The 19,759-nt window shown below is 40.6% G+C and overlaps 1 protein-coding gene across 1 annotated transcript in view; it reads right to left on the bottom strand.

Annotated features, from left to right (window-relative positions):
- The window catches only part of LOC102996963 (Fc receptor-like protein 5), a 101,081-nt gene extending 90,097 nt beyond the window's left edge, over positions 1-10,984 (bottom strand). The window contains 3 exon segments of the mRNA XM_028488147.1: positions 4,599-4,868; positions 7,127-7,147; positions 10,954-10,984. Coding sequence (XP_028343948.1) covers positions 4,599-4,868; positions 7,127-7,147; positions 10,954-10,984 — 322 coding nt within the window.
- Positions 10,985-19,759: the final 8,775 nt, after the last annotated feature.

The raw sequence follows: 19,759 nt of genomic DNA, 5'->3' as shown, positions 1-19,759 counted from the left end.
TGACACAATAGACCAGATAGATTTAATTGATATTTATAGGACATTCCATCCCCAAACAGCAGATTACACTTTCTTCTCAAGTGCACATGGAACATTCTCCAGGATAGTTCACATCTTGGGTCACAAATCAAGCCTCAGTAAATTTAAGAAAATTGAAATCACGTCAAGCATCTTTTCCAACCACAACGCTATGAGATTAGAAATAAATTACAGGGAAAGAAAACGTGAAAAACACAAACACGGGCTTCCCTGGTGGCGCAGTGGTTGAGATTCCACCTGCCGATGCAGGGGACAAGTGTTCTTGCCTCGGTCCAGGAAGATACTACATGCCGCGGAGCGGCTAGGCCCGTGAGCCATGGCTGCTGAGCCTGCGCGTCCGGAGCCTGTGCTCTGCAATGGGAGAGGCCACAACAGTGAGAGACCCACGTACCACAAAAAAAACAAAAAACAAAAAAAACACAAACACATGGAGGCTAAGCAATACATTACTAAATAACCAAGACGTGAGAGACCCACCTACCACAAAAAAAACAAAAAACAAAAAAAACACAAACACATGGAGGCTAAGCAATACATTACTAAATAACCAAGAGATCACTGAAGAAATCAAAGAGGAAATCAAAAAATACCTACAGACAAATGACAAAAAAAACACGATGATCCAAAACCTAGGGTATACAGCAAAAGCAGTTCTAAGAGTGAAATTTATAGCACTACAATCCTACCTCAAGAAACAAGAAAAATCTCAAATAAACAATCTAAACTTACACCTAAAGGAACTAGAGAAAGAAGAAACAAAACCCAAAGTTAGTAGAAGGAAAGAAATCATAGGAACTAGAGAAAGAAGAACAAAGAAAACTCAAAGTTAGCAGAAGGAAAGAAATCATAAAGATCAGAGCAGAAATAAATGAAATAGAAACAAAGATCAATAAAACTAAAAGCTGGTTATTTGATAAACAAAATTGATAAACATTTAGCCAATAAGAATTAGATTAGAAATGAAATAATTTCTAATAATCAATAAGATTAGAAATGAAAAAGAAGTTACAATGGACACTACAGAAATACAAAGGATCCTAAGAGACTACTACAAGCAACTCTATGCCAATAAAATGGACAACCTGGAAGAAATGGGCAAATTTTTAGAAAGGTATAACCTTCCAAGACTGAACCAGGAAGAAATAGAAAATATGAGCACACCAATCACAAGTAATGAAATTGAAAATGTGATTAAAAATCTTCCAACAAAAAAAAGTCCAGGATCAGATGGCTTCACAGGTGAATTCTATCAAACATTTAGAGAAGAGCTAATACTCACCCTTCTCAAACTCTTACAAAAAAATTGCAGAGGAAGTAACACTCCCAGATTCATTCTACAAGGCCACCATCACCCTGATACCAAAACCAAAGATACTACAAAAAAATAAAATTACAGACCAATATCACTGATGAATATAGATGCAAAAATCCTCAACAAAATACTAGCAAACAGAATCCAACAACACATTAAAAGGATCATACACCATGATCAAGTGGGATTTATCCCAGGGATGCAAGGATTCTTCAATATATGCAAATCACTCAATGTGATACACCATATTAACAAACTGAAGGAGAAAAACCATATGATCATCTCAATAGATGAAGAAAAAGCTTTTGACAAAATTCAACACCTATATATGATAAAAACTCTCCAGAAAGTGGGCATACAGGGGACCTACCTCAACATAATAAAAGCCATATACGACAAACTCACAGCAAACATCATTCTCAATGGTGAAAAACTGAAAGCATTTCCTCTAAGATCAGGAACAAGACAAGGATGTCCACTCTCACCACTATTATTCAACATAGTTTTGGAAGTCCTAGCCACGGCAATCAGAGAAGCAAAAGAAATAAAAGGAATACAAATTGGAAAAGAAGATGTAAAACTGTCACTGCTTGCAGATGACATGATACTATACATAGAGTCTCCTAAAGATGCCACCAGAAAACTACTAGAGCTAATGAATGAATTTGGTAAAGTTGCAGGATACAAAATTAATGCACAGAAATCTCTTGCATTCCTATACACTAACAATGAAAGATCATAAAGAAAAATTAAGGAAACAATCAAATTCACCATTGCAACAAAAAGAATAAAATACCTAGGAATAAACCTACCTAAGGAGGTAAAAACCCTGTACTCAGAAAACTGTAAGACACTGATGAAAGAAATCAAAGATGGCACAAACAGATGGAGAGATATACCATGTTCTTGTATTGGAAGAATCAATATTGTGAAAATGACTATACTACCCAAAGCAATCTACAGATTCAATGCAATCCCTATCAAATTACCAATGGCAATTTTTTACAGAACTAGAACAAAGTATCTTAAAATTTGTATGGAGACACAAAATATCCCGAATAGCCAAAGCAACCTTGAGGGAAAAAAATGGAGATGGAGGAATCAGACTCCCTGACTTCAGACTATACTGCAAGCCTACAGTAATCAAGACAATATAGTACTGGCACAAAAACCCAATATAGATCAATGGAACAGGATAGAAAGCCCAGAGATAAACCCACGCACCTACGGTCAACTAATCTCTGACAAAGGAGGCAAGGATATACAATGGAGAAAAGACAGTCTCTTCAATAAGTGGTGCTGGGAAAACTGGACAGCTACATGTAAACGAATGAAATTAGAACACTTCCTAACACCATACACAAAAATAAACTCAAAATGGATTAAAGACCTAAATATAAGACCAGACACTAAAACTCTTAGAGGAAAACATAGGAAAAACACTCTTTGACATAAATCACAGCAAGATCTTTTTTGACCCACCTCCTAGAGTAATGGAAATAAAAACTAAATTAAGAATATGGGACCTAATGAAGCTTTAAAGCTTTTGCACAGCAAAGGAAACTGTAAACAAGACAAAAAGACAACCCTCAGAATGGGAGGAAATATTTGCAAATGAATTGATGGACAAAAGATTAATCTCCAAAATTTATAAACAGCTCATGCAGCTCAATATTAAAAAACAAACAACCTAATCAAAAAATGGGCAGAAGACCTAAATAGACATTTCTCCAAAGAAGGCATGGCCAAGAGGGAAAATCTGTTCAACATCACTAATTTTTAGAGAAATGCAAATCAAAACTACAATGAGGTATCACCTCACACTGGTCAGAATGGGCCTCGTCAGAAAATCTACAAACAATAAATGCTGGAGAGGGTGTGGAGAAAAGGGAACCCTCTTGCACTGTTCGTGGGAATGTAAATTGATACAGCCACTATGGAGAACACTATGGAGGTTCCTTAAAAAACTAAAAATAGAATTAACATATGACCCAGCAATCCCACTACTGGGCATATACCCAGAGAAAACCATAATTCAAAAAGACACATGCACCCCTATATTCATTGCAGCACTATTTACAATAGCCAGGTCATGGAAACAACCTAAATGCCCATTGACAGACTAGTGGATAAAGAAGATGTGGTACATATATACAGTGGAATATTAACCATAAAAAGGAATGAAATTGGTTCATTTGTAGAGACATGGATGGACCTAGAGACTATCATACAGAGTGAAATAAGACAGAAAGAGAAAAACATATATCGTATATTAACGCATATATGTGGAACGTAGGAAAATGGTAGGGATGAACCAGTTTGCAAGGCAGAAATTGAGACACAGATGCAGAGAACAAACGTATGAACACCAAGGGGGGAAAATGGTGGGCGGGGGCTGGGGTTGGTGGGATGAACTGGGAGATTGGGATTGACATGTATACACTAATGTGTATAAAATAGATAACTAATAAGAACCTGCTGTATAAAAAATAAAATAAAATAAAATTCAAAAAAAAAAAAAAAAGTAAAAACAACATGTGTGAATCACTAGGACAGGGCCTATGACATATGAACTGTCCAGAGTCTTTTTGTAGTGGTCCAGGTTCATGGAGTTGAGTTTTGAGGAAGTCTGGGAAAGCCCAGCTTTCAAAAGGAATTAGCAATTGCTTTATGGTATCATGGATACATCTTTGTCTGAGAGTGGGAGAGGATGTCAGAAACGTCAACCATGTTATATGGAATAACATGGTTCAGAATCACAAAATACCCTCAATTCCTTTTTATCTTTCAAGATCAGACCTCAGCTTCTCTTCCATAAGCCCTTCCCCCATAGCCTTTTCCTCAAAGCCTCCTCTTACCACCTCAGTCGGATTTCTCCCTCCTTTGTAGTTTCTATTAATAGTCCACCTTTACAACACCACCACATGTTTCATCCTAGTTGTTTAGGATGCCAGTTAAGCATCAGCTTCTCATAGTCAGGGACAATATATTATGCAGCTATTTCCTCCACACCCTGCAGCACAGTGATGACACACAGTAAGGGCTTCCTAAAAATTCTTTTGTTTGCTTGAATGCGAAGAGCAAGGAGAAGGGAAGACCCCTTAAGGACTCTGATAAAAAGAAGCTCAGGTACATGTCTCAAACAGCATCCATGCATGCAGGAACAGAACACAACAGTCAGGGAAGACCAGCCTCGTACCTCTGCCCTTCTCAGCCCAGCCCAGCAGAGGCCCCCACCGGAACTCACCGTGTACTTGGATCTGGACTCTGCGGCTCCTTTTGTATCTGAGTGGTGTTGTCTTTGCTTGACACCAGTAGGACCCTGAGTCTTCCCTCCGCACAGCAGGAATCCAGAGCTCTGGGATGCTGTCCCTGTCCATCCCTAGGGGCCTGCCATCTTTGTAGAAGCGGAACTGCAGCTGAACATCTAACTTCTGTGGAGGGGGCTGGGTCTTACAGGCCAGGGTCATTGAATTCCCCTCTATGGGCTGAGAGGGACTGACTATCAGGAACAGCTCTAGAGGGAAGAATTAAACACATATTCTAGGGCAATGGGGTTCAGAGATGCTGATGGGTGGCGCTTTGTGCTCTCAACATTTGCTCTCAGCAAGACTCAAAGGTCCAGCTCATTGGACATGCAGACCACTTCTCACATTACCGCCCTGCCCTGACATGGCGCATGGGCTTCCAACTGCTCACCCCCAGCACCTCCTGCCTCTGTGCAGCGTCACTTCCTTCTACAAGGCAACTCTTACCTTTGACTTGGTTATTACCCTGTGAAATTTCTATCCATGAACCGAAAACACTTTTGGAGACAATGCAGGGATACTGATGACTGTCACTAGAGTTGGCATTGGAGATGGTGAAGCTTGAAGTTTTAGGAGAATATATTTCATTCATCCTTGTTATAAGCCATATTGGTCATTTTCTTCTGTTCCCATTCCCCTGATGTCTCAGACCCACGCTCTCTCTTTCAGAGATAGAATATGAGACATGGAGAATCAGTCTGGGAAATACTCAGAGGAACTCTATTTCTTCTGTATTGTTTCTCTCCTGCTCCTTTTATTGCTATTCCTAATGGAAGGAAGAGGCATGCATCTGCCTAGAAATACCCTGCATCCATACATCCACATGGCCCAGATCCCTTGATCTGGGACCTCTATACAAACCCCTATATATACATGTATCCCTTTTTGGCCATAGGGGTTCTTTTCCGGATGAATTAAAGATGAGTAAAGTTGTGTTCTGCTTTCATCTCATCTCCTTATCTATCCCAGTTGCAGCAGCCCATGAAACATCGAAAGCCCTGATTGCGTTTGCTCTCAGGGCATTTGTTTATCCAACCCTCAGAGCCTCTGTTCTTTTGGAAGTTTTAAGAGTATTCCTAAGAAAAACCTCTTTGTCTCCTCATCAGATGAAAATGCTAAGTGTTCTAGATCACTGAGGGGTGATGCCTAGTCCAGTATCTATAATCTCCAAGCCTTCTGACTGGAATGCTTTACCCTAGGACTTTTAAAAATTCAGTTCAACTGTGGTACCAAAATGTTTGCCCTGTGCTGAGGCCTGGAATACCCTGTGAATTAATCACTTTCTCTCCTTGGAAAACTGTAGTCCCCAGAGGACTGAGGAGCATAGCAGAAAAAGGAATAAAAAAGGCATCTAGGCACCTGTAACCCACTCTTTTGAATGGGTCTGGGGTGGGGATGGAATAGGACACTGGACAGGGCAGTTTGCACGGGTCCAGAGCTCAGTCTTGCAGGTTGGAGCTTGTTTCAGAAAATTCTCAGGCACAGAGACTACCTGGCAAATTCTTGGTGGCAGAAGCTTTGTTTCTTCATCCTTGATGCGGCTTTGGATTTTTGCTTAGGCTACGACTGGTCAGGCACATTTACAGAGTAAAAGCGGAGCCAAGCACAAGGCATCATGGAATTAACATAAGGCATGAGTTAGACTTGGACAAACATCAGGTGAGGAAACCAGAAGCCTGAGTTGGTTCTGGGTATCTCTTGTCATAGGAATTCCAAACCCTGTGTTCCTAGTTGCACATGCAGCCTGTGTTGAAGTAGCAGGATAATCTCTTTTAAGCCTGTGCTTATTATTTTAAGCACAAGACAGCAGTCCTCATATATATTAGATTTAAACATATTTTAGTGGAAGATTTCCTCTGGGGGAAAATTTCCTCCTCTCCTCATCCGGTACAAGTAAGACTGAATCAGGAGCAAACTAATGAAGTAAGTTTGCATAAACCAGAATCTGAGAGAGAAAACGCACCGGGGTAAAAGTTGTGGCTGCAGAGCAGGGCCGAAAACAGGAAGAAGGCAGCAGTTTACAGTTTGTACATGGCCCACTCATTGACTGAAATGTTGTTCTCTGTGGAGGTGTGACTTTGGCAGTTTTTCCAACACTTCTGGTGGAGTACCCAGCTGGGAGTACACAGGGGCCTTGGAGTCCTTCTGCCAGAGGGCAGAGATTCTTCCATAACATCAACCTTCAGCACCCCCTGACTTCCTTGTGCAAACAGCATTACCTTCCCTAAGCTGGGACGCCCCAGAAAAAAAAGACTGTGGTCTTGAGAAGGTCAGAGCAAGACCAGTTCCATCAGCTGAGCATGTACATGTCATGTGCAGAGACTGGTGTGAACACAAGCAACCTGCACCCAAGGGGGCCGCTGTCATCTGTATACCGGATATCACACAGCCATCCACAGGCCTCCTGCACTGGTTCAAGTGACAAGATACCCACAGACCGTGAAGAAGAAAAGGAAGTGCAACTCACCAGTTGGTTCACAGAGTGGAGCTGGGAGAGAATTTAGCAGAGATCAGTACAGGGCAGCCAATCCCAAACATACCCAAAGTTTAACTCCCATGAGGGCTTTCCCAACAATGCACCCTCCTTCTTTTGTGCCCTTCCTCTCTTTTTTCTCTCTTTCCCTCTCTTTTCCCCTTCCTATCTTCTTATTTTCTCCCCCTTCCCTACCCTGCTTCCTTCCTCCTTTCTCTCTGTTCCTTTCCCCACATTCCACATCAATCACCTGCCTACAAAACGACACAGAGTTCTGTTTTACGATTGTAATTTCCAATAACTTCTCTCACCTGTGGTTATGAGATGGTGCCTTTGTTGTATAACTACTTAGCCACTCCCTTCCTCAAGCCCATCATCCTCATTCCCTCTCTCAAAAGTCTGATGATCCAGCTCTAGACTTGCTGACTCATGGTAACAGTGCTCAGGCAAGGAGAGTGGACAGGCTTATGCTCAAAACATGATGCCCCTTTATTTAACAACTTCAGGGCAGAGGAGGCTTAGGTCCAGAGAAGGACTTCAGATTTCTCCAAAGATTCTCCCTTATCCCAAGGATTTGACCATAATATTATGGCATAATGGTCAAGAACAGAAAATTCTGGAGAAAACTCAGCCTTTGTAGTCAGATGACATAGACATGAATCCTGGCTCTTCCTCTTACAAGCTGTGTGACTCTGGGAAATATGCTTTACCTCTCTGTGCTTTAGTTTTCTGTAAAATGGAGATAATAATAGAACTACCTCACATAGTTTTGTGAAGATTAAATGAGCTGATATCCACAAAATGCTTGGAAGAATGCCTGAAATTTATCTAGCATTTAATAAATATTATCTCATTATTATTATCTATTTTAGTTCAGTTTGGTCTGAGATGCCTACTGTTTATATTAACTGTTTTTTGAATAATCAGTTCCTCAGGAAGAAGAAGGGAATCAATGAGGGCTAGCATGAAAATCACATTTTATTTATTCATCCGTACCACAAATAATTTTGAGTGCCTACTATATGCCAGGCATTGTACATCACACTTAGATTGCAGGAATGAACATGAATGACAATCTTTTCTGTCAAGGAATTTACTTTATAGTGGGAGAGAGCCAATCAAAAAAATATACCTGTAACATGATTTTAGAGAATGGTCAGTGCTATAAGAAAAATACAGTAGAAAAATAAGTTACAGAGTATCTTGGGATGGTCTTGACTATTTAGATAGATGTCAATTGAGTAGAAACATGAATGAAATTAGAGAGCAGGCCTTCTGAATATTTGGGAAAGAGCATTCCTGGCAGAGAAACAGCAAATGCAAAGACCTTGAGAAGGAATGAGCTTGTCCAAGGAAGAATGAGAAGGCAGGTGCCCTAGGAACTGACTAGGTGAGGGGAACAGTGGTTGATACTGGTGTGTGAGAAGTAAGCAGGGGCCAGTCACAGAAGGCTTTGTGGGCTTGGTAATAGCTTTGGATTTTGTTCATGATGTAATGGAGAGCGATGGACAGTTCTGACTTAATTTGCATTTGTAGAATGATTCTTCCATTGTAGAAAGAACAGTCTACAGACATGCAAGAGTAGCAGGGAGAACATGAGTGAGAGTTTAGTCTGGAAGAGTAAGGATGGTGGCCCAGGCTAGGCAGTATTGGTGCTATGAAGGGGACAGATCTCAGTACAAATTCAGAAGTATAATCAATAGGAATTACTTATAGATTGGATATAAAGTGTCAAAGACAGAGAGGAATTAAGTATAACTCCTAGATTTTGGGCCATAGCAACCAGAAGAATGGTGGTGACATTTACAAAAATGGAGAAGTGGTGGGGAGAAATAGGTTAAGTCCTATGGTGATGGTGATTCATGTGGAAGATCAAAGGATCTGTTAGGACATGTTGAGTTTAAAATGCATATTAAACAGTTGAATGGCAGTTGAATATATGAAAGGTGTTCAAAGGTGGGATCGAAGTTGGATAAATAAGCTTGATTTTAAGCTGTTTAAGCTTAAAGTGACTAAAGTGTATAACTTAGGGAATGAGTATGGATGGAGAAGAGAAGTCTACATACCAATCTTGAGAAACTCAGACATTTCAAGGTCAGTAAAGCAGCAGGTATTAAGTTAGAAAGAACACCAGCAGAATACGGTATTTAGAAGCCAAGTGGAAAAGTATTTCCAGGAGAGGGTATGATCAACTTATGTCAAATACCCCTGAGATGCTGAATAAAATGAGAAATAAAAATTGAATCCTGGGTGAGGCAACATAGAGGTGGTTGATGATATTAACAAGACCAGTTTCAGTGGAGTGGTGAGGACAAAGATTGGTTGAAGTGGATTCAATAAAGGATAAGGAAGAACTATAAGGACCTAAAACAGTTTAGCAGTTTCCAGGGGTTAGGAATGAGGGAGGAGTTGACTCTAGAGGGATTGAGGGCATGAAGGAATTTTTGAAGTGATGGAAATCTTCTGTATTTTGATCGTGGTGGTAGTCATATGATGCTAAATCTTTGTCAAAAATCATAGACATTGCATCAAAAAAGTGCATCTTACTGTAATGTAAATTAAAAATGAATTTTAAAAAGAAAGAATGGGAGGAGACCAAGTAAAGATAATGACTCACTGAAAACTATAAAAGGATGTGCAGAATGGTGAAGCAAACGGAGGTCACATTTCTATTATTTTAAGATAGAAGATATTATGGCATATTTGTATACTTATAGGAATAATCCAGGATGGAGAAATATTTTGATGATGGAGCAAGGGAGTCTGGACCCAATGCACAAGTGGAGAGTCCTGTCTTCAATTCAGATGAGGGAAAATATATCCATAATAGGGAGAGAAAAGGCAGAGTATGTAAATGCAGAGATGGGCAGGTTGATAGATAGAGCCGTATAAAGATGAGGAAATTTTCTTTCGACTGCTTTTATTTTTCTCAGGTTATAAACTAAGAGTAAGAAGAGAAAAGTTTGAGGAGAAAGAAGTGGGTATGAGGAAGTGATCATCAAGAATGGAAGAGCATTGACTCTGAAAGAATAGGAGGATTGCATGGCACCTGAGATTGGTGGTCCTACATTTAAAGGAAGATAAGTCAGCAGGATTGTACCTTTTGTTTAGAGTCACATTCAGCTGCTTAGGCACAGGTGAGAAGCATGCAGAAAAGTGTGTTAGTCAGGAAAGTGCTATGGGGATGAGGGATGGAGGTATATCCAAGGGAGTATTGTGATAAACTAAAGAATCTAAGTACTGTGAGAAGTGAGGACATGGAGTGTAGTAATTTGACAGTGGAAAAGTAAGCCTGGGGAGGGGAAGGCATGTTGAATATGGGGCATTAGAGAAAGCAAGCTGGAAATACAATGTAGTCGGGTAGGGAGGTGGGTGCTGAAGTCAAAGATTTTGAAAGTGGGACAGTTGTTGGTAATGATAAGTTCTAGAGTTTGATGGTAGAAATGGGGAAGTCAAGGAAGGATATAGGAGAAGCATGTTGATGATAAGAAGGGCAAGGAACTGAGAGGCCAATTTGTTGTTTGAATTATCTTGCGGCTATCGAAACCACCAAGAACAAAGTCAGAATCAAAAGTGGAAAGAAAGACAGAAAGTGAACACTTCCTATGAGATAAAAACTAAAATGATAGTTTTCTTCCAAAATCTGGCTTTCCAGTATCTATGACTTTCTGCCCAACTCTAAGCCCTCAGTGAGAAGTAAGGATCTGAGCATGCCTGACCATTGCCCGGCAGAAACTTAGGCCTGAGAAGTCCCCATCTCTTCAGGAAGCCAGGCGCCAGGGAATGGAATCCCATACCCTTTTCTGAGTTGTCCTACTCACCACAGATCAACAGCAAGATCCTCAGCAGCATGAGGACCAGGTCAGGGGACTGGAGCTGGAGGTGCTCTCTCATCGAAAAAAGAATTCACCTTAGAATCAGGAGGCAGTGGCTTGTCAGAGGTTTGAGGAAGTCGGGATCAGAAGTCACACAATCGAAAGCACACATTTACAGAAATAGAAGAAGGAACAAGAGCCTTCTGACGGCCAATCTCTATTTCCTCAGCTCTGGAGGCCAAGAAAATTAAATATAATCCTGTTTATAGTTTGGTTCTATTTCCAAAATGTGAAGATAATGCATATTAATACATCAGCTCCTTCTTCAAGAACACAGGTAGCTCAAAGGAAGTTTCTCAAAGGCAGTTTCTGACATTGATGAGCATCTCATCAGGCAGTGGTTCTGCTGAAATTCAAACGGCATGTCTGTCATCTTTGATAAAGATGTCTCCTCGACCATATCTAATCAGCACATCCTTTTGTCTCACAGCAGCCTCGATCGTAGTCACGCTATGCACAAGAGTCAGTAAGGCGGGGACCGATGGGCTGTCACCCAGGTAATGTGTAATGTCTGACAGTTGTTGCACAGGATGATTTTTAGGGTCAAGCTATCCATAAAATACTAGCTTGCATATTTAAACGTTCACAGTGTACCAATAAGTGAGCACGAAACAGCTGAAAAATAAAATCATGGGAAAATACAACCTGGGCAACATTTATAAGTGAAATACAGGAAACAGGCATATGCAAATTATCTTCTGGGCATTTGGGGTCAGTTCACCATTATCACTAACCCTGGCACTTGTAACACTGTTCCCCCCCTCACCCAAAATCAGGATATTTATAATCTCTCTTCCATTTCTTCCCTTAGCACCTTGTGGTTACCAGTTCTCCACACTTGAAGCCTGTATTTAATTCAGATTGTGGATTAGAGGGGAATAAGACATCTTAATATTCAACATTTCTTGAATCTTTGAGTATCTAGGCATAAGAATGTGTAGAAGCTAAGATATTAGGGACCTGGAAAGATGCTATTCAGTAATGACTTCCAAGTCCAGGTATCAAGTCCGAAGAGGAAGACTGAGAAAAGAAACAAACAGTCTTGTAATAACCTCAATGGGAGAAGAATTTGAAAAAGAATAGATATATGTTTATGTATAACTGAATCACTTTGAAACTAACACAACATTGTAAATCAACTATAGTTCAATATAAAATAAAAACTTTAAAAAAGAAAGAAGCAAACGGTCAGTGATGTGCAAAGCTGGAGTGAAGAGGGAGCAATGTTGGGGACCAGGCTAAAGACCCCTAGGAAATTGCCAAAAACAGGAAAAGTGTGCCACAGCTTTGTTTATGGACTTGGGAAAGCCTGTGTGGGGATGAGTTTGCCTGGTTTAAAGTTTCAGGGCCAAGGCATAAAACTCAATGAGAAATGTGGAGCCCTCTAAACTCAGAGTGTAAGGGTATGTTTCTGCATACACTGTGCTGTTTAACCCCTTTTCCTGTGCTCATGTGTGTGCCTTCACAACTTCTTCAGATTAAAATATCTGCTCCTCCTTCTCCATGGGTTTAAAGACTGCATTATTTATCAAGTTCTCACACTGTTATTTTTATAACATTAATGCATACATATATACCAAGAAATGGAACACGCCTTTAAGTTCTGCAATACTATAATGAAATGAAAAACCATGAACCCACTCACAAAGATTCTAGTGAAGTAAATGGGGATAAGAGCTGATTCAGGAGGTGGTAAGTGAACGGGTGCACCACTAGAAAGGAGAGGAATGTGAAATCCTCTGGGGGAAACCACTGGGGCTCCAACATCAGGATACGAATTTACACAAGAGGATGCTTCTATTGGGAAATCGGCACCTTTTGCTCCATGGAGCAGTGATGAGGGCACAGAGGTGATTTGAACTCAAATGCAATAGTTTGGAGAGTGAAGTAACATAGCACAATGCAGAGAAAAGATCTACAATGCTCATGGGTCATATCTAACAAACCCCACTTTCTGCAGGGGAAACTGTGATGGTTAATGTTCCATGTCAACTTGTCTGGGCTACAGTGCCCAGATGCGTGGTCAAAAACAGGAATCTTCATTCCCATATATTACAGATGAAGAAAATGTGGTCCATAGAGGAGAAGAAATTTGTTTCAAGTCACTGTAATAGATTGGATTACTACTTCCAACTATTGGCTCCCTACTTATAAGAGAATTATATATGCTTTCGCATTGTCAGGTGACTTGCTCAAGTATCCTTTGGGAGAAGTGGACATCCCCTATTCACTGGCTTTTGGCTTGGCTGTGGGACATGCCAAAGGGATGTAAATGTACAAGGTATTTGCTGCATCTATTCAGACACTTAATTGCAGTTTCATGGTTTGGTTTGACTGCTCCTTCAACACTCTTCCTAGATGAGATGAGAGAGGAAACTTGAACCCAGCCCACAGCCTGAAGCCAAGCCCAGCTGAGCCCAGAAAAACCTTGGCTGACCTGCAACCGTCAGTTAGCCTGGGCAAGAAATAAAAGTTTACATTGTAAGTCATGAGATGTCGATATGGTCTATTACCATAGCAAACGCTAACACAGTCACACAACAAATTTGTGGCTGGGTACTACTAATATGCATTGTCAATTTGATTTCATCTTCAAATTAATATTACTCATTTACTTATTGGATCTCTGTTCTGGACAGAGAGTATACATCCTCTGTTCCTCTGTTTTCATAAAAGGAAGAGATTTTCTGCCCATACTTCAGGAAGAATATTATCAAGGAGATGTGATTTATTTGATTGATAAATTTAGGAGAAGCAATTGAGCAAGCTTGCCCTAGTGCCACCTGGGTTTTCTCTTTGTGCTACCAGGCTTCACCATGCTCTAATCTGCCACTGTCCATACAAAAGGAGTCTGTCCCTGTTGCAGAGGCCCATAGGTATCTAGACTGCCTGTGGCTGGCATGGTAAATCTGCCTAGTACCGCAGTGAGTTATCAGAGAACCCACTGAGGTCAAACAACTGAAGCCACTTCCTCCAAAGTACTTTTTATTGGTGAGAAAGCTGAAGTTTGATTCCCTCTGCATGACTCTTGCTACTCTCAGTTTGTTCCAAAGGTGGGTGAGTAAGAAAGGGGTATTACTTATTGGTCTCTAAAAATGGTAATATGTACCATGCACTGTACTGCATGCTGGGTTTACAGTGATTTTTTTAAAAGTCATGTTTCTTAAGTGCCAGGAACCCACAGTATAGTAGAGAAGAGAGATATATAAGCAAACAAAACACAATGAAGTGATTAACATGATGACTGGAATAGTCATGGGTATAGAGGTAACATAGTGGAGAGTCTAACTGAACTTATATCAGGAAAGGGGTGGGGTAAGGGAATTAAGCAAACCTATCTAGAGGACATGATGTGTAAGCTGAATTTCCAAGAAAGAGTAGTAGTTCAGCTAGCTTCTAGGTAGGGAAGAATATTCTAAACACACAAAATCATCAAGTCATGAGTAGTGAGGCATTTTTGCTGAGATATTTGTAGTTTGATTTTTATTTATTTATTTATTTATTTAATTTATTTTTGGCTGCGTTGGGTCTTCATTGCTGCGCACGGGCTTTCTCTAGTTGCGGTGAGCGGCGGATACTCTTAGTTGCGGTGCGCGGGCTTCTCATCGCGGTGGCTTCTCTTGTTGCGGAGCACGGGCTCTAGGCGCACACGCTTCAGTAGTGGTGGCACGCGGGCTCTAGAGCGCAGGATCAGCAGTTGTGGTGCACAGGCTTAGTTGCTCTGCGGCATGTGGGATCTTCCCGGACCAGGGCTCAAACCCTTGTCCCCTGCATTGGCAGGCGGGTTCTCAACCACTGTGCCACCAGGGAAGCCCTGTAGTTTGATTTTATTGGAACAAAATATGAAGAAGTACTGACATGAAATGAGGCTGAATAGACCCAGAGGATAAATCATGAAAGGCTTTAAATGCTGTCCTAGGAATTTTGGAATGCACTTTCCAGGTGGTGAGTTGGGCCAGGTGGGGCTATGATGAGCTGGAGAAAGCGTTCCTCATCCAAGGGAGCAGTTGCTACTCTGTTTCAGTTGGTCATTGCCAGGAGGTTAAAATAACATGTTGCTAGATCGTCTGACTGTCCAAGGAAATCAGAGTTTGGGAATTTTATGTAAAATCTACTAATTTTTAAATGTTTAAGACTAATTTTAAAAATTGTTTGAAAAACAAGCATTTTTGTAGAGCCCCACAGCTTTGTGACCTCTGCTCTAAGTCATGGTCAGGGGACAGACACTACTAATCATACAGAAAATGAATTAGGGAGAGGATAACCTGGGCATTATGAAGTTCTGAAGCAGGAGTAGGAATGGAGAGAAGTGGACTTAGTTAAGGAAATGTTTGAGAGAACTTGGCGACTGGCTGGACGTGCAGGGAGAGAGACTTTTTTGTTGTTGTTGTTGTTGTCTTTTGGCCTAAGGTGCAATGATAAGGCCACCAACTAAGATAGTAATAGGGCAGTAACAGAAAGTTCAGGAAATAAAGAGAAGATATAAGTTTTAGATGTGATGAGTTTGAACATTTTGAGGTAGAAAATTTACTCATTTTACACGAGGAATCTACAACTCAAAGATGTTAAGTAATTTTCAGTTTTACCTGTGATAAGAACTAAGGCTGATATAACCCCAATGACTTTATCTTACACCTACATGTGCTGTCACACATAATAGCCACTAACCATGAATGTCTTTTGAGCACTTGAAATGTAGCTAGTTCAAACTGAAATGCACCATAAGTGTAAATTGCATACTGGATTTTGAAAACTTAGTAAGAAAAAAAGAGATTGTAAAGTACCTTGTTAATTTTTTTATATTGATTACCTGTTAAATGATAATATTTTGGGTATATTGAGTTAAATAAAACATATTATTAAAATTAATTCCACCTGTTCTTTTTTTTTTACTTTTTTCTAGTGTGGCTACTAGGAAATTTTAAATTATATATGTGGCTCATATTATATATCTATTGGACAGAGCTGCCCTAGACCATGACCCTCAACAAGAAGGTGCTTTCTAACTCTGCCCACAGCCAGTCTATAGAGAACACATGGGCCATTAGGTACACCTATCCCATTATCATGTGTTAAGTCCCATGAGAGGATGCCTTCACCTCAGAGTAGAAGAAAAGAAACCCAAGGAGGGGGGACTTCCCTGGTGGCACAGTGGCTAAGACTCTGCAGGGAGCCTGGGTTCGATCCCTGGTCAGGGAACTAGATCCCACGTGCATGCTGCAACTAAGGAGCCAGCAAGCCTCAACTAAGGAGCCCTGGAGTCGCAACTGAGGAGCCCGCCTGCCGCAACTAAGGCCTGGCACAACAACAAAAAAGTAAATAAATAAATAAATATTACAAAAAAAAAGAAAAAAGAAAAAAAGAAACCCAAGGAGGGGAAAGCATGGGTTAGGGGAAGAGTAAAAATGACATTATATAGTTTCCCAAGCATCTCCAAGGAGCGTTTTGGATCTAGGTCCTGCATTAGGAAGACATCATGAGATGAGGACATTCTTACAACTTTCAGATTTTGTTGTTGTTGTTGTTGTCTTTTGGCCTAAGGTGCAATGATAAGGCCACCAACTAAGATAGTAATAGGGCAGTAACAGAAAGTTCAGGAAATAAAGAGAAGATATAAGTTTTAGATGTGATGAGTTTGAACATTTTGAGGTAGAAAATTTACTCATTTTACACGAGGAATCTACAACTCAAAGATGTTAAGTAATTTTCAGTTTTACCTGTGATAAGAACTAAGGCTGATATAACCCCAATGACTTTATCTTACACCTACATGTGCTGTCACACATAATAGCCACTAACCATGAATGTCTTTTGAGCACTTGAAATGTAGCTAGTTCAAACTGAAATGCACCATAAGTGTAAATTGCATACTGGATTTTGAAAACTTAGTAAGAAAAAAAGAGATTGTAAAGTACCTTGTTAATTTTTTTATATTGATTACCTGTTAAATGATAATATTTTGGGTATATTGAGTTAAATAAAACATATTATTAAAATTAATTCCACCTGTTCTTTTTTTTTTACTTTTTTCTAGTGTGGCTACTAGGAAATTTTAAATTATATATGTGGCTCATATTATATATCTATTGGACAGAGCTGCCCTAGACCATGACCCTCAACAAGAAGGTGCTTTCTAACTCTGCCCACAGCCAGTCTATAGAGAACACATGGGCCATTAGGTACACCTATCCCATTATCATGTGTTAAGTCCCATGAGAGGATGCCTTCACCTCAGAGTAGAAGAAAAGAAACCCAAGGAGGGGGGACTTCCCTGGTGGCACAGTGGCTAAGACTCTGCAGGGAGCCTGGGTTCGATCCCTGGTCAGGGAACTAGATCCCACGTGCATGCTGCAACTAAGGAGCCAGCAAGCCTCAACTAAGGAGCCCTGGAGTCGCAACTGAGGAGCCCGCCTGCCGCAACTAAGGCCTGGCACAACAACAAAAAAGTAAATAAATAAATAAATATTACAAAAAAAAAGAAAAAAGAAAAAAAGAAACCCAAGGAGGGGAAAGCATGGGTTAGGGGAAGAGTAAAAATGACATTATATAGTTTCCCAAGCATCTCCAAGGAGCGTTTTGGATCTAGGTCCTGCATTAGGAAGACATCATGAGATGAGGACATTCTTACAACTTTCAGAGCATCTTCATGAATTTAAATAAAATTGTGGGCCCACCTTACTGACTGCTTTAGGTCTAGGTGACCTTCCCCTCAGAATAGATTACTGGGTGGTCCTGATGAAGAAATACTGAAGACCTCAGTGAATCCCATGAGGCAAGATCTGAGCGGGACTCCTGCGAAGCATCTCGCAATGCTGGGGAGCTGGGTGTCCACCTTGCGCTCTCTTTTCCTACTGGAGAAACCACAGGCCCAGGGAGACCCTCTCAGTGTGGCATAGTGGCAGCCTAGGGGAGGGATGATGCAAAGTAAAACTGCTCCTTTACCCTTCTAATGCAGTCCCTCTCAGTCTCTGTGGTCCAAGGGTTCTTTTTCAGCTTCACCTCCAGGTTCTGGAATTTTCACAATGACGTTCTTATCTATGGATAGTTGCTAGTTGGTTTTCTTATGAGGACTGAAGTCTGGAATGACCTATGTCTCCATCTTGATGGCAGTACCTCAATTCATCTGTGTTTTAATAAGGAGGGCATGAGCTATAAATGTCACCTGTGTAAACAAGTTGATTGGTCATCCAACCGACCAGAATCACTCAAGGGTAATACGTTGTAGTGGTACCTCTGTTATAGATCTTAGTCCTCATCTTTTTAGATGCATAAACTTGATTTTATAAATGCAGTGAGAATTGATTCATTATGGATAAATGGGCTTATCTAACTAAACTTACACAGGACAGGTAAATTACCACTTTATTAAGTTAAAACAGGAAAATTGGTTAGGGTTATTTTGGTTAGAAATACAAAAACCAATGAGATAGGGACTTCCCTCGTGGTCCAGTGGTAAAGAATGGGCCTTCCAATGCAGAGGACGAGTGTTCGATCCCTGGTTGGGGAACTAAGATCCCACATGCCGCAGGGCAACTAAGCCCATGTGCTGCAACTACTGAGCCCACGCGTCTCAGTTAGAGAGCCCACATGCCACAGACTACAGTGCCCACGTGCTCTGGAGCCTGTGTGCCACAACTAGAGAGAAGCCCATGCACCTAAATGAAAGATCCTGCATGCCACAACTAAGACCTGATGCGGCCCCCCCAAAAAAAGAAAAAAAATGAGATAATTCAATAAAAATTTAATATATATTAATATGTATACTACAATATATATTACATATCATGATACATTATATATATATATTATAAAGCTACAACAGTTTGTCACAGAACCCAAGACCAGGAATGCAGTTGGATTCCAGGAAAAGATGAGAACCAGAAAGTGAAAATGTTGTTCGGGTTCTATGTCTCTCATCTATGTTCCTCTCTGTGCATCTCGTTCATTCATTTCATGTATCTCTGCAGAACGGCTTCCTCTCATTCTCTGATCTATGTGGAAAATGACCACCCACAGATCCTGGGTTAATTTGTTACAAGTCTAGCTACTTGGAGAAACTAACCTGATTTCAATCAGAGTTCCTGTCTCCTGGGAAGGGTTGATTGATCTAGCTTGGACATAAGCCCACTCTTGGTATCAATCAACTGTAGCCAGAATGGCATGCTTATATTGCTGAAAAATACTCCATAGTATTTACCCAGAAGAGTTTAAAACTTATGTCCACACAAAAATCTGCACACAGATGTTTATAGCAGCTTTATTCATGATTGTCAAAACTGGGAAGCACCAAGATGTCCTTCACTAGATAAATGGATACCAAAAAAAAAAAAAAAATGTGGCACATCCAGACAATGGAATGTTAGTACTAAAAAGAAATGAGGGCTTCCCTAGTGGCACAGTGGTTAAGGATCTGCCTGCCAATGCAGGGGACACAGGTTCGAGCCCTGGTCTAGGAAGATCCCACATGCTGCGGAGCAACTAAGTCCGTGCACCACAACTACTGAGCCTGCGCTCGAGAGCCCGTGAGCCACAACTACTGAGCCCGCGTGCCCCGACTACTGAAGCCTGTGTGCCTAGAGCCACTGCAATGAGAAGCCCGCACACTGCAACTAGAGAAAGCCCACGTGCAGCAACGAAGACCCAACGCAGCCAAAAATAAAAATAAATAAATAAATAAAAATTAAAAAAAAATTTTTTTAAAGTAGATTGTAAAATAATACTAAAAAAATTTTTTTAGTAAATAAATAAAAGA

The sequence above is a fragment of the Physeter macrocephalus genome, chromosome 4 (genome assembly GCF_002837175.3).
Source record: "Physeter macrocephalus isolate SW-GA chromosome 4, ASM283717v5, whole genome shotgun sequence".
Taxonomy (NCBI): domain Eukaryota; kingdom Metazoa; phylum Chordata; class Mammalia; order Artiodactyla; family Physeteridae; genus Physeter; species Physeter macrocephalus.
This window is presented reverse-complemented; position numbering and strand designations above follow the sequence as displayed.